The sequence below is a fragment of the Phocoena phocoena genome, chromosome 15 (genome assembly GCF_963924675.1).
Source record: "Phocoena phocoena chromosome 15, mPhoPho1.1, whole genome shotgun sequence".
Lineage (NCBI taxonomy): Eukaryota > Metazoa > Chordata > Mammalia > Artiodactyla > Phocoenidae > Phocoena > Phocoena phocoena.
Window position 1 is genome coordinate 19,173,844 of NC_089233.1, and position 16,383 is coordinate 19,190,226.

Below are 16,383 nucleotides of genomic sequence, written 5' to 3' on the forward strand. Positions count from 1 at the left end.
AACCTAATAGTGTTACTAGCACTTTAACTGGGCAACAACAACAAAAATAATCCCTTATGTGAACAGACAGCTTGCAGTAAAAGGTATATAAATGGCTTTTATAGTAAAAGATATGTAAATGGCTTTTATATTACTGTAAAAACCATTTTTCATGTATCAGGTGAACAAAGATGAAGCTTCATAATACACTGTGCTGGTGAGGAAGTTGGGAAACAAGCACTTTCATACACTGTTGAAGACAGTACACCCCGGAACTCTCTTTTTAAGAATGAATCCCTAAAACCTCAGGCCTCTCAGCTGATGAGATGTCGGGGAGGGAGATGGTCACTTGCCTCTGTTAATTTCCGGGGCCTTCCTCTCTTTAGATAGTCTCACCAAATGCTGGATGTAAGGGTCCTGCCAGTAGCCAACGCTCACTGCAAACCTGAAAGAGATGAAAAAGGAAGCAGGTGAGTAGAGAGTAGGTTCAGGCCAGGTTCCACGGCCACGTTCCCAGGAACCAGGTCAAGGATCCACAGGAAATTTATTGACCTCAAAAGGCTAAATCATGCAAGTAGAGATCATCATACTAAGTGAAGCAAGTCAGAAAGAGAAAGACAAGTACCACATGATATCACTTACATGTGGAATCTAAAATATGACACAAATGAACCTATCTATGAAACAGAAACAGACTCATGGACGCAGAGAACAGACTGGTGGTTGCCAAGGGGGAGAGGGTTGGGGGAGGGCTGGAGTGGGAAGTTGGGGTTAGTAGATGTAAGCTATTATATACAGAATGGATAAACAACAAGGTCCTGCTGTAGAGCACAGGGGACTATATTCCATATCCTGTGATAAACCATAATGGAAAAGAATATTTTTTTAAAAAATGTATATATATGTATAACTGAATCACTTTGCTGTACAGCAGTAATTAACACAACATTATAAATCAACCATACTTCAATTTTAAAAAGGCCAAATCACATTTAATGCTCCAGCACAAGCTTAAACAGACTCATCCATCCACCTCTGCATTCACATACACTGCCCATCACATTTCCCACCACGACCATTTCTTACCTCTTCCCCCTTATCGCTAATTCCTTTCCCAGGACCCTAAACAGCAAATAACCTCACCTCATACTTCATACAGAAGACCTGCAACCAATTATTCATTCATCAAACTCACTGGCCAGAGCTAGTCAGATAACTCGGCTCAACCAAAAGTTTTGTGTCCAGGGGAAGGGAGACCCAGAAATATTTGGCAAACGTCACTAACAACTACCAAAGTATTTCTCCTGACTTTGTATTAAATACCTGTCCTTTCATGTCCCTTAAGGAGGTCACAGTGGGGAAACTAGGAACAAATAAAACAGCTATAACTTGGAAAATGCTAGGGTAGCCCAAACTCTCTCTAACCCAGTCTACACTACAAGCAGTTAAAGTTGTAGTGTTCCAAGCCTAGGAGCTGAAGCCCTGATTACCACTGGAAGTCTCCTGGCAACCATGAGTGGAACCAGCCTTAGGACAAATGAGAAGTCAGGGAAGGAAGCTGGATCCCTAAGGCCACGACACACCCCTGTGGGCCTGGAGCCTTCTCTACCTGGCAACAAATACTTAGTGAGATAAGAAACATCTTTACCACTTAAGTCAAATTGAGTCAGGCTTCTGTTACTTGCAGTCTTAAGCATCCTAAGTGATATCCTGAATAATACATCCATTTCCATGTTGCTTGATAAATAAGCTGAAACTTAAGGTGGCTGGGGGTGTGTGTGTGTGTGTGTGTGTGTGTGTGTGTGTGTGGTGTCACCCAGCTAAGTTCTAAGCTCCCAGAGCACAGATTACATCTTTCCTTTTTTCATATCTACCAACAAGGCTTACTGCTGCCTTGACAGCAATAGGTGCTGAATTCTGCACAAACATGCCTCCTCCAGTCGCTCGCATCCACGTCTGCACATCCATAGACACCCACAACAAAGCACATATGTTCAACTACTCAAGGCAGCATCTCAACACAGAAACACACAAAGTACTAAGGAACACAATTTGCTATAAGCCCAGACTGTCCAAGGAAAACAGCAGACCCACAGAGTTTTACAAACAAACTTGCCCAGTTGTCTAAGATAGTGCTTTCCAGGAATTCCCCAGCGGTCCAGTGGTTAGCACTCTGCGCTTTCACTGCTGAGGGCGAGGGTTCAATGCCTGGTCGGGGAACTAAGATCCCGCAAGCCACACAGCAAGGCCAATAAAATAAAAGAGTGCTTTTCAAACAATGAGTTGTGACCCATTCATATCATAAAATCGATGTAATAATTTGCAAATCTCCCTTTTAGAAAATGAAGTAGAACAGAGTAAAACAGAAAATAGCAGCATCATTCCACATTGTAAGAGTGTTTTGTGAAGCTTTTGTTTCAAGTGTGTGTTGGGGGTATAAGTGCGAGAAAAATGTGCTCTCACTGTGGGTGGCAGTTTGAGGAACGCTGATTTCAAAGGAATCATCTCGCGCCATCTAGTGGTAAAAGCCATATCTGCAGTTGAAGCAACAACGGTAGACCAGTGATGAGAACACGCCTCGAACAATTTAAAGCTTGGAAGGGACCTTAGTCAAGCTCAACATTCAGAGCAAGAATCCTTTGGACAACATGGAGCCACTGTTGACTACTGCCCACAGAGAAGGCACTCACCCCACTGCGAAGAAACTCAAACTGCTGAAAAGCTCATCAATTTGCCCCCCTCTAAGTGTTCCTTGTTGGATTTATCAGTGCCCTCTCGGAAAACAAGGAGCAGTTTCTATTCCTCCCAACTCTGCGTTATCAGTTGAGTTAATATTATTGATTTGGTCTAGCAATATTTATTGAGCGTCTGCTAAGTGCCAGGCACAGGGTTACAGTGGTGAACAAAATAGAGAAGGGACAGAGACAAAGACAGAGATTATGACAAACGAGGGATATAATGGTATGGCGGATGGAGGACCTACTTTAGAGGTGAAAGGGAAGACCTCTCTTAAAGGGCATGGCTGAGTCGAGTCCTAGAGAATTAGGGAAAGGCAGCTGTGCAAAAGGCATTCCAGGTAGGAGGAAGAGCAGATACAAACACTTGGGGGTGGGAGTGCACGTGGAGTGTTCTAGTAGCAGGAAGTAGGCAGGGCAGCTGGAGAAGAGTAAGAAAACAGGAGAAACTGGAGAAGACGTTGGAGAGAGAAGCAGACTCAGGTCACACAGGGCCTGGCAGGAGCCTGGGATGGATCTCCACAACACACTGGACGCGGTCAGTGATGTGCAGCAGTACACAAAGGTAGGGAGATGCCTGGACATAACACAAGGACCCCCGATCATCTGGGGATGTGCCTGGACATAACACAAGGACCCCCGATCATCTGGGGATGTGCCTGGACATAACACAAGGACCCCCGATCATTTGGGGATGTGTCTGGACATAACACAAGGACCCCCAATCATTTGGGGAGATGCCTGGACATAACACAAGGACCCCTGATCACTAGTTCCCATGACTCCTACTTCCTAATTTTTCCAACATGTGTCTCTTTGCAGTCCTCAAATCTAGATGACTGCCAGTGGTTTCCATGCCTCTGAGGAAAAAGGCTCACTGCTTTGCCTGTGAGAGTGGCCAAGATAAAAGGACGTACAACACACTGCTGCGAAGAAGGAAGAGGGTGCTGCTGGGCATTGCTGCTGGGAGCTCTGAAGGGAGGCGGGCACCACGATTCAGCCGAGCAGATTACAGGGCACCCACACAATGAGTACTAACCAGTCATCTGAAACATAAATTAGAAGAACTGGGGACGGCAAGAGGTTCATGAAACATAGGCTATATTTCGTTACATCCAGGACACCACCAATTGTAAGACTGAAAAAAGAAATTAAAGGGACTTCCCAGGTGGCACGGTGGTTAAGAATCCACCTGCCAATGCAGGGGACATGGGTTTGATCCCAGGTCCGGGAAGATCCCACATGCCGCAGAACAGCTAAGCCCATGCGCCACAACTACTGAGCCTGCGCTCTAGAACCCACGCACCACAACTACGGAGCCCACGCACCACAACTACTGAAGCCCGCATGCCCTAGAGCCCGTGTGCCGTAACTACTGAGCCCGCACTCTGCAACAAGAGAAGCCACCGCAATGAGAAGCCTTCACACCACAAGGAAGGGTAGCCCCTGCTCGCCGCAACTAGAGAAAGCCCACACACAGCAAAGAAGACCCAACGCAGCCAAAAACTAAAACTAAAACTAAAGAAAGAAAATAAAGAAAAAAGAAGTTAAAAAACACTGCCAATTAATGTTTTTCTTATTGTTTAGAATTTTAATTTTGTGGTTACTGAAAAAGCTCCTTCATTGGGACAGGGTGTCATCATCTCTCTCTCGTACAGACAGAAAAAGGAAAAGGTGAGTGAAGTAAGCTGCTAAGACTTCACTTTCAGGATGTCTGTGCCTCTCGACACAATATCAACCTCCGTGCCATCGAGGGTGTTAGCCAGGATACATTCCTTAACAGATCTCCACAATCCTCTCTGAGATTTTCTTCCAAGCAGCTAACCCTCACCCTGGAAGTTTTGATACTGGCTCTTTCTTGATCTCATTAGAAGGTATCAAGGGATGATTTTCAACAGCAATCAGGATCTGGGTTCTTTCTTCAAATGGCCCTTAAACAGTATGTGGACTAAAAGCACCAGGGACTGTGGTCACTGCTGCCCAACCATGCCATGCCAGAAACAACCTCCATGCCTGCTTACACAGGTAAGGACACCTCTAACAGACTTGACAGTGTCTGCAGGACACATTGAGAGTAAGTCACATCTGATTTCAGAGAAGTTAAAATGCAAGACCATGTGTGTCGCAAAATGGCTCAGATAGTATTGTCACATCTATATGTATAACTGAAATCACTTTGTTGTACACCTGAAACTAATACAATATTGTAAATCAACTATACTTCAATTTTAAAAAGTAGTATTGAACTGTGAGGAACCACCATTGCCTATGATGACAAGGGACTCGCCAGATGTCAACATTTAGCAATGGAATAGCTAACAAGGGAGGAATATTTGCCTTTTTTTTTTTTGGCTGTGCTACACATGTGGAATCTTAGTTCCCCGACCAGGGATCAAACCCGCACCCCCTGCAGTGGAAGGGCGGAGTCCTAACCACTGGACCACCAGGGAAGGCCCAATATCTGCCATTTTTAAATGATGTTATTCTATTTCTTTTTAAACTAAATTAATTATTTCCATCAAAAAGATAGAATTGTCTTCACAACAAGAGCAACAGTAAGTTTGGATTTCATAAACAAACATACAAGGCAAATATTACACTAGGAAAAATATTTGTAACAGGTCACAAAGTGCTAATATCCTCACAATATAAAGGACTCATAAATTAATATGGGAAAAAACTAATATTCCAGAAGAAAAAGAATGGGTAAAGGACAAAAATGAACCATTCACAAAAGAAGAAAAACTGACCAATGAACATACAAAAAGCTCAGCCTTATCAATGATTAAAAAAAAAGCAAAATGAAAATGAAAGCAAAAACAAGAGCGCAGTACTGCTCTTATCAAATGAGCAATAAAACTCTTTTTTAATAGAACCTGGCTTTGGAGAGGAATGAGGAAGAGGGCCCTGGAGCACCAATGTCCAAACTGGAAACTGGCACGGTCATGCTTCAAGGCACCGTGGCAACAGGTAGAAGAAGCCAGAATAACGTGCGAACACAATAGCCAAACAGTCCCACTTCTGGGATTTTATCCTTAGGAAATAACCAAGAATGAACACAAAGATTTTTTTTTTTTTTTTTTTACAAGAACGCTGTACCTGGAGTTATAGTATCAGGTCGAGAAAACAGGCCACAAGATTATACGGACAGGACATTCCCAAGTTTGTTAGAATGAACGTACACATATATATAAAGACTGCCCAGAGTAGATACCAAAATGTTAATAGTGGTTATCTCCACACCCCAATACTGTGCACCTAGTTCTGTCACTTCCACGATCGTCCTCTGTTTCCCAAATCCAGAGAACATCCCTTCCATTTGAATATCTTGATTTCATGTTTCAAACCCAGAATCAGAGAATCAAACATCTCAGATCTGGAAAGACCTGAAAGATTCACTCAATCTTCATTCAATCACTATTGCTTTCAAAATGTCCATGACACTCACATACCACCTGTTCAAATAATGTCTTTTTTTAACATTTATTTCATTGAAGTGTAGTTGATTTACAATGTGCTAACTTCTGCTGTACAGCAAAATGATTCAGTTATACATATATATATTTTTTTCATATTCTTGTCCACTATGGTTTATCACAGGACATTGAATATAGTTCCCTGTGCTCTACAGCAGGACCTTGTTGTTTAACCATCCTATATATAACAGTTTGCATCTGCAACCCCAAACTCCCAATCCTTCCCTCCCACGCCCCCTCCTTCCCAATGTAATATGTCTTTAAATAAACTCAATTTTCTTAGTACTCAGGTCTGATGTGCTACCTAATATTTTCTTCTAACACACACTGTAACGAATACCTAACCATTAACATTTAAAACATCTATCTGTGTACCGCCTAAAACCATCTCACATTCCTCTCATGGGAAACAGCGATCTGGCCCAACCACCAATTCATTAAAGAGACATTTACTGATTCTGTCCTATTTACATAAGTATCAGCTGCAACAATGGGAAATTCATGTGAAGTTGTGAAACGCCTTCCAATAGGCATTTCTTCATCTGAGGATTCAGGGACCGGGAAAGGCCCTCCCTGGTCTCCCTGACTATGAGGGTCGAGGCTGGAGCTGGTTTGTTTCACTTCTCCTGAACACTGACTGTGTGCTTACCGCGTGCCAGGCATCATTCAAATGCTTGACAAATAGGAACACACTGAGCCCTTGTAACAACCCTAAAGTATTTGCCCAAGCTGTGGAACCTTTAGGGAAATTAACTGCTTTACAAACCTACCTACCCACCTGGATTTAGATCCCTCCCCAAACACTTTAGTGCTTAAATGATACATATCTATCGTGTGTGTGTGTGTGTGTGTGTGTGTGTGTGTGTGTGTGTGTGTATTGCTTAGCTGCTTATAGATACATATGTATCTGTATGTATGTAAATCTGTATATATGCAATTGCAGAAGTCAACCGAATATTCTCAGCACTAATTTTCAAGTTTGGGATTTTAACTGCATACTTCTTGTGGTCCTCTAATTTTTAATTTTATTGTTGTTCTCCTACATCTTTTAGTTTCGCTTTTTGGTTTCTATTTCCTGTTGGTTTTATTCTTGGTTTATAAATGGAAGATAGGAAGCAAAGTCTTAAGGTCAATAGACTCTGTACCTAAACAGAGTTCGGATTTGCTTCCTTTCTTGGGAGCTCTTGAAAGCTTCTTTTTGTTTTCCTAAGCAGATCGGCAGACCTTAAGTGTTCAATCATCTAAAAAACTGGGCCTGAATAACTAAGAAGACTCACAGGCTAGTTTCCTCCCAAAGGAGACTACTGGTATTGCCTTTTGGCTTCATCTAACATCCAATTACTTTACAAGTAATATGATCTACAATCTACTGTCTCTCTTGTAAGCAGTCACTGAACAGTGGTCAAAGCGTAAACGGAAAAGGAACCTACATTCACAGAGAGTGAAATAAGTAGAAGAATCAAATCAGTCCCCTTGGTACAATGTCCCATATCTAACTTTTTAACCAAAAAAACAGAAAATGTAATTAATAAAATTAATACAGAACACAGTAACAGGATGCCATGGACCTGAATAATGCTGATGTACTTTTGAAAAAAATAAAACATTTAAGAACCTGTATTCTGAATATTTCCTCCAGTCTGAGGCTTGCCTGCTCATTTTCTCAGTTTATCTCTTTTTCCTTTGTAGTTAGTACTTTTTGTGTTCTACATACTAAATATTTACCTACCCAAGGCTGCCAAGGTATCCCCCTATGTTTTCATACAGAAGCTTTACGGTTCTAGCTTTCATATTTAGGTTTATGGTCCATCCCAAATTAGTATGTGTGTACAGAAGGAGGTCAGTGTTCATTCTGTTTCCACTTGAATATCCAGTTGATCCAGAATTATTGGTTAAAAAGACTTCACTTTTCCCCACTGAAATGACTTGGCACTCGGGGCAAAAATCAACTTACAGCACCGGTATAGGTCTATTTCTGTTTCATTGATCTATTTTTCTACCTTTATGCAAAGACCACATTGTTTTGATCACTGTAGCTTTACAGTGGGTCTTAGAAATCAGTAGATTAAGCAATGTAAGTTCCCCAACTTCATCCTTCTTTTGAACATTTTATTGGGCTACTCTAGATTTTTTGTGTTTCCATATACATTTTAGAATCAATTGTTAAGTTCTTCCAAAAAGATGGCTAGGGTTTTGACTGGGATTTAGACAGTTGGTTTTTTCAATGCTATTGTAAATAATATTTAAATTTTTCACTTTCCTATATGTGTACGTATATTTACAACACATCTATCTGACAAACGGTTCCTATACAGAATATATAATGAACTCCAACAAGTCAAAATCAACATTATCATCATTAGTGAAAATGGGCAAGGGCTTGAACAGACAATTCACAAACGAAGATGCAGGAATGGCCAATAAGCACACAATAAGTATACATCTGTCACCAGGGAAATGCTATTTCAGACCTTAATGAGATGCTATTTCACACTCACTAACAATGCTGAATGTTTAACAAGGATATGGAGCAACTGGAGTTTTGATACATTGCTGGCGGGAAGTGTAATCTGATAAACCACTTTGGAAATTAGTCTGGCAGTTAAATACATACCCACCCTATGACTAAGCAATTCTACTCCTAGATATCTATCCAAGAAAAATTCAGGCTTATATAAGAACGTTCATTGCAGCCTATTCACCATGGCCAAAAACTAGATACGACTCAAATGTCCATCATCAGGTGAATGGATGAACAAATCGTGGTACATTCATACAACACAAAAAGGAGCAAACTATTTTACCCTGACAAAGATTCTCTCCTCGACCAAACTCTAGCCAGGCTCCTCTGAGACCTCCTCTACTAGGCATCAACCTTGGCCTATAGTATAAAGACCTGAGCAAACATTAACATAGCTCCTAACAGCTCAAGGCCACACCACTAGGGTGTCTCTAGTGCCCCTTAGCATGCCTGCCTGAGAAAACTCAAGGCTGCCAAAAGAACTTACTGTTGGTTCCAGGCAACACCTAAAGATAGGGCCTCCCTGTCTCCCAGCTAGCAAATCCAGATGGTTTCTGCTGGACCAACACTCCCTTTTCCCATTTTCTGTATTTTTTTCTCTGATTCTACTGAATCCCTGCTCGCCCCCCTCCTTCCTCCCTCATTTGCCCTTTAAAACACCCTCTGTACAAATCAGAGTTGAGTTTAGTTCATGCTGGATTCTTTTCCCTGTTGCAATAGTTATTGTTGATTAAAATCTGACCTTACCACTTTAGCATCCAGCTTTATCTGTGACAACGGGTGTTTATCTTTGACAACGTGTACAACATGGATGAATCTCAAAGAACATCTTGAGTGAAAGACACAAAAAGAATGCATACTGTATGATTCTGTTTATATGACATTCAAGAATAGGCAAATCTACGGTAGCCTGCAACAGAAAATGGTTGCTGGGGGGCAGGGGAGTGGTAATGAGACTAACTAGAGATAAGGGAACTTTCTGGAGTTTCAGAAATATTTTGTATCTTGTTTCGGGTGGTGGTACATGGATATATGCAACTATCAACACTCATCAAACTGAACATTTTATTCTGTATAAATTATCTCCCTCTCCCCATTCCCCTTCTCTCCTAAGAATACCTGAGGAAATTCCAGAAGGAAAAAAAAAAGGTGAGGGATATAGCACATCCTCCAAGTTCCCTTTCCAATATCCATTCACCCTTTCTTCCTAAGAGGACCCCAATTTTGTCTGAGGCATCAATCTGCCCTATTGGAAATTCTTACCTCCCCACACTTTCCTGCACCCAGGAGTGGAGCCGTGTGTCCTAATGATGGCTAGTGAGAAGTACACAGAAGTCTACAGGGTTGGGCTTCCCAAAAAGCTACTGCTTTCCTGACGAAAATGGGCAGATTCAGACACATACATGGCTCTTGCTAGTATCCCTTCCTTTGCTTTCTTCCTGGAGCACAGCTGCTCAAACAGACTAAAAAAATTCTGATAACCCTGCTACAAACCTATCCTCACCCTGTGAAGCAAGCTGTGGGAGCTCTGAATCAATTCACAGCTGAGTAACTTTGTGAGTCGAAAATTTTCAGACATCAAAATGGAAAAAAAAAAAACAAAAGCGATTTCAACTGGAAGTCAAGAAATGACAACCAAGGACCTACTGTAAAGCACAGGGAACTATACTCGATGTTGTGTAATAATCTATAAGGAAAGAGACTCTGAAGAAGAATATAGATACATATATATACACACACACACACATATATATATGGATAACTAAATCACTGTGCTGTACACCTGAAACTAACATGATATTGTAAATCAACTATACTTCAATAAAAAAAAGAATGACATATGCACTGCTGTGTTAAAGTATATATAAGAATTTAGTATACAAGTGACATTTCAAATCAATTGGGAAAATAAGACCATTCAATAGATGATGTAGGAACAAATGGCTAATAATTTGAGACAAAATTAAGTTTAAACTGCTACCTTATAATGTCCAAAATAATAAGTATAGATGAATGATCTAAGCATAAAAGCCAAAACCATAGAAGTGCTAAAAGAAAACGTTATAAAGATTGAGAATGGCCTTTAAAAGCTTTACCCCAAAACCACAAGCCATAAAGTTAGATTGTCAGATTCTATACCCTAAAGCGTCACCATTTCTGTATTATGAAATGTACAGTACAAGCTATATTGAAAGACAAGCAACAGCTTGAGAGAAAATGCTGCAACAAATACCAAGGTAAAGGATTACTATTCCAGATACAAAAGGTTCTTACAAACCAATAATAAAAATACAAATAACCGAACAAGAAAAAGACAACAACCCAGTAGGACAGCAACGTGGGAGAGAGGATTCACACAGAAAATATCAATGAGTGTGTGAGCAGTCAAAAAATGCTCAGTCTCACTCGCGATTTTAGGAATACAAATTAAGAACAGGTGTTATCTTCCACCTGCCAGTTGGTGAACAATCTAAGAGACTGAGAATGTTCCATGATTAGCATTTCCGTTCACCATAGGTTAAGAATGGAAACGGATTATCATCTCCTTGGAGGACCATCTTGCAGAAGCTTCTCCCCTGAAATCTGTCTCACGGGAAAACTCAAACACCTGTGCAAAGATGCTCATCTCAGCACGATTTTTTTTTTTTTTTTTTTTTTGCGGTACGCGGGCCTCTCACTGTTGTGGCCCCTCCCGCCGCGGGGCACAGGCTCCGGACGCGCAGGCTCAGCGGCCATGGCTCACGGGCCCAGCCGCTCCACGGCATGTGGGATCCTCCCGGACCGGGGCATGAACCCGTGTCCCCTGCATCGGCAGGCGGACTCTCAACCACTGCGCCACCAGGGAAGCCCCCACAGCACGATTTTAAGAACAAAATCATAACCACCTAAATGCTGACCAAAAGAAGAGTCAAATCAGGTACAACCACACTGTAGAATACTGTGTAGCCAATAAAAAGAATGAGGCAGATCTGGGCGAAGTTACATGTACGATACGTTCACAGTAGGCTCTTGAGTGGGGAAAAAGTACAGTTGACCCTTGAACAACGTGGAGGTTAGGGGTGCTGACCCCCATGCAGTAGAAAATCCAGGTACAGCTTTACAGTTGGCCCTCTGTATCCTCGGTTCCGCACCTGCAGATTTGACAACTTTGGATCATGTAGAACGGTATTTAATGAAAAAACACTCTGCCTGCATAAGTGGACCTGTGCAGTTCAAAGCCATCTTGCTCAAGAGTCAACCGTACTCACCTTTCTCATTTAAAAAATTAAGCTTTTAAGAGAGGGGAAAAAAGAGATGTGATATTACTATTTGAGATCTAAGATCACTACCTTTCGCAAATGTTTTCCAAAATCTAATGTTTTCCTTTTACTAAAAAAAAAAATGGGGGCGATAAAACATCCCCAGTTTATTTGACCTTTTTGATGGGCAAGGTTGGCAGCTAACGTTATCCTCCACAGTATGTTCTAGTTCTAAAGTGACATGTCTTCTCTGGGAGTGGAAATTACCTTGGCACCTGCCTTCAAAGTATTTCAGATCAAAATCTTAGCCCTGCTCTCTGGGGCATAGCTGTGAAGATGCAATCAGTGTGCTGGAGAGGCCAGGGCCCTCGGGAAAACGCTGGCTTTCCTGAGAGGTGATCCTGTGTCCTGCTTTCACGACGGGGTAGCGGGGGACATCTGTCGATTCGGTTGAGAAATCAGATGAACGTCTATTATTTGCACAGTAGAATTTCAGCCTTACAGCCCCTGGTCTGGCTTCTAACACATACGGGCCACTGAAAACCAGTTAAACAGAAAACCAGAATTTTTAAGACCTCATCAGGAAATATAATCTTGAACATTTGCATTCGGGTCTAATCAGTTTAGCCATCCAACAGATAATTATTGTGTGTCTACAATGCGAATGGCACTAAGGTAGACGGGTCCCTGCTTTGTGTTGTTTTCATTCTGGTCGAAGGGACAGACATTAAACAGCATGTCTGAACTACAACTGGGCTGATGACCACAAAGGAGACGCACAGAGTGTTATGAGAACACGGAACAGAGGCTACGTCTTGTCTGCAGGGGCCAAAAAGGCCTCCTGGAAGGAGCCACACCTGAGATAAGCCAAAAATCTTGGCGTCATCTTCAACTCCTCACCGTACATCCAATCCGTCAGTACATTCTATGAGCTTGACCTTCAGTGTACCCAGACTTTAACGGATTCCCAGCACCTCCACCACCACAGTCCTGAGCCAAGATTCTGAGAGCACATCTCCCTGCCTGCATGCTGACTGTAGGGGGCAGCATGCAGGCAGGGAGATGTGCTCTCAGAATACCCCCAGCATCTCTGACTTGGGGTATTCTGAGAGCACATCTCCCTGCCTGCATGCTGCCCCCTACAGTCTGTTCTCATCAGAGACGCTGAAGGGATCCTGTTCAAACCCAAGTCACCTTCATCTTCCAAGTCCCCCAGCGGCTCCCATCTCACTCAAGAGTGAAAGCTGAGTCCTTAAAAGAGCTCGTCTCCCCCTCACTCAGCCGGCCTTGCAGCTCCTGGGACAGGCGGGGCCAGCTCCTGCCTCACAGGGCCTTTGTACTCTGCCTGGGACTTTGCTTCCCCAGAAGTCCATCCTCAGGGCTCACTCCCTCCCCAGCACTGACCTTCTCGATGGGGCCGTCCCTGGCCATCCCAGCTCACGTGGCCTTCCAACATTCCTACAGCATCACCCACCATCTCACGTGCCAGATATGTTGCTCGTTTGCTTCCTGGCTGCTTCCTCCACTGGAATACATGCCCCATGACAGCTCCGCTTTTGTCTGTTTCATTTACTTCTGCATCCACACTAGAACAGGGTCTCCATAAACTGAGCAGGGTCTCAATAACGAATATCAAATGAAGGCATCAGTCTGAGGGATGACATGGAGCTGATCAGACAAGGAAGGGTGGGAGAAAGCATTTCGGGAGGGAATGGCCGGCTGAAAGGCCCCAGGAAAGACAGGAACGGGGCTCGCCTGAGGAACTGAGAGGACGGTGGTGAGAAGGGAAGAGCTGGGGGAAGCAAGATTGGAGGAGCCAGACGGAGCAGGCAGGGCCGGGCGGACCATGTGAGAAACTTCGCTCTTTTTCTAACAGCAACAAGAAGCCATTAAACTAGGGAGTGACAAGGTCCCATGTGCCTTTTGCAAACCTCTGGCTTCAGTGTGAGAACTGGACTTGGGGACGTAAGCATGACTGGGGAGCTCAGTTGGCAGGTGAGTGTCACGGCTCAGACCACGGATGACTTGAGCGTGGACTGAGACGGCAGCCGCAGAGGTGGAGGAAAGGAGGCAGATTCCGGAAACATTTTGCAGACACAATCTAAGGTCTCGGTGATTGATTCATAGATTCAAATTCATAGATGAATTTCACTTACAGGGGGTAAGTGAAAGGGCAGCTCCACGATGACTCCTACCTTTTTTACTCTAACTGAGGGGACAATGGCATCACCCACTGAGTTGCGAGGGTGGGGTGGCGTGGAGGAAAATTCAGGAAGGTGATCTTGAGCGCAGTTTTGGGAATAATGAATTTGAGATCATTCTGAGAAATCCAAATGGAGATTTCCAGCTGGCAAGGATCAGATCCAGGGTAGCGTGATCAGATCAGGAAAGGTGAGGTGTGTCACTATTTATCTTGTAGCTGATGGAGAATCAAAAAGTTTCAAGTAGCAAAGTGACAGGATAAGATTTGTGATTCTGAAAAAATCACCCTGGCCACGGCATAAACACTTGGACAGGGGAGATGGCCAGACTAGAAGCAGGTAGAACAATAAGGACATGTTGCAACAGATCAGGTGAGCGAGGGCTGTGGCTGTCGGGAAGGAAAAGGGAACAGACTTTCCCTTTGTCACCAGTCCATCTGCTGCACAGCTGCTGGGGATTTTTCTAAAACACAAACCCAGATCATGTCAGTTCCCCAACTTAAAAGCCCTTGGGACCTTCCCCATTCTGTTCTCTGACAACCTCTCCAGAATTTACTCTTGCTACCCAGCCCCCATCCAAGGTCAAGTTCCCCTAACACTTCCCCTAAGAGCTTCGATCTCTATGTTCTTTGGCTCCTGCTCTTTTCTTCTGCCTGGTAAACACCTCTCCGTCTTTTTAAGACTCACCTCTCCTCCCCTGTGAAAATAAGAAAACCAGTGCTGACCGCTAGGAGTTGGCCTGGTACCACGAGCCAGGCTTCACTGCAGTTAGATGCTTGCCTGGTGCTCACAGAGGCCACGCTGTCCTTCTGTCTGTCGGACAGAAACAATCTCGCAGGACCAGCAGCACAAGGTCGCACCGCAACAGCGACGAATTGAGACAAAACAGGACCCCTTCATAATTTTGTCTAACAGACAAAACCAAGGTCATCATGCCAGCCACAGGGTCCCAAACACTCCTCTCTCCTGGCTGAGATGGCAACTGTGGCTTCTTTACGAATCACAGAGTGTCTGACTCTAGAAAAGTCAGACACACCTCCTCCTAGAAAAGACTGAGCTACCCAATCACAAAATTGTCCCCGCCTCCTGTGAGCACCCAATCCCGGGCAAATCTCTGCTTCCTTGAACCCTCCCCCAAATTACCCAACTGAAGCCCAAATCCTGTAAGTTCTTTCTAACACCCCTTACGGATAGGCCCCAAAGCTCCCTTAACTTAAAAAGAGCCTCCTATTTTAACTCAGGGCTTTCATCCGCTTTCCTTAGATTAATAACTTTAAAGTTTCAAATTCATAGATGAAAAAGAAAACTTCCCACTGGCTGGAAAATAAGGCAATTCTAAAATAAAATGTCTGTCAACTTTTTTTTTTTTGCCGTACGCGGGCCTCTCACTGTTGTGGCCTCTCCCGTTGCGGAGCACAGGCTCCAGACGCGCAGGCTCAGCGGCCATGGCTCACGGGCCCAGCCGCCCCGCGGCATGTGGGATCTTCCCGGACCGGGGCACGAACCCGTGTCCCCTGCATCAGCAGGCGGACCCTCAACCACTGCGCCACCAGGGAAGCCTTCTATCAACTTTTTAATGTTTCATTTTTATTACGAATTTTACACTCAAAACACTGGAGAATAGGAAAGTGAGCTAGCCAGAGAATCACGCCGGAATGAGCTGGTCCTGTAAGGGCACAGGTGAGGCTGGCTGACATGAAATCCCAGCAGTATGAAGCCACCCTGCTGTGTGATTTCTACCACCAGTATTCCGGGTGAAAACGGAGAGTCTGGTTCAACCAGGGTCTGGGTTTACTAGGATTAAGGGCAAGGGAAATAAAGCCATTGCCAAGAGAACTACTGAAGGATTGGCTATGAACTCGAAGCTCAGTTAAGACATAGCAGCCTACAGGGAAGTGTCTAAAGGCTGGAGAAAACCATGGAGGTCCTGAGGAGGAAGATGCTGAGGGCAGAGCAGAAACAACTGATCAAGCGTGCTGGAAAGAAGAGACTGGGGTTGAAGGGCGCTGCACTGTTCATCTGTGAGGTGGTGCATGCAGCACCGGGATGGAAATCCAGGGGGTCGTGGCGGGAACGGTGACAGAGGTGGACGAGCAGAGGTAATCACTGCAGATGAGGTGTTCAAGAAAATGAGCGTTCCCGCGTGTACACTGGGTCCTCCACACGCACGCTAGGAAGTCAGCTAGGATGATGGCAAGAACTGAGGCAGAGAGGAAGGCCTGTGGGCCAGAT

General features: G+C 43.9%; 1 protein-coding gene across 2 annotated transcripts in view; it reads right to left on the minus strand.

Annotated features, from left to right (window-relative positions):
* Positions 1 to 16,383, minus strand: part of LCMT1 (leucine carboxyl methyltransferase 1) — a 55,666-nt gene that overhangs the window by 35,371 nt on the left and 3,912 nt on the right. For both annotated transcript variants that reach the window (XM_065892321.1, XM_065892322.1), the window contains exon 2: positions 333 to 424. In XM_065892321.1, coding sequence (XP_065748393.1) covers positions 333 to 424 — 92 coding nt within the window. The remainder of the gene's footprint in view (positions 1 to 332; positions 425 to 16,383) is intronic.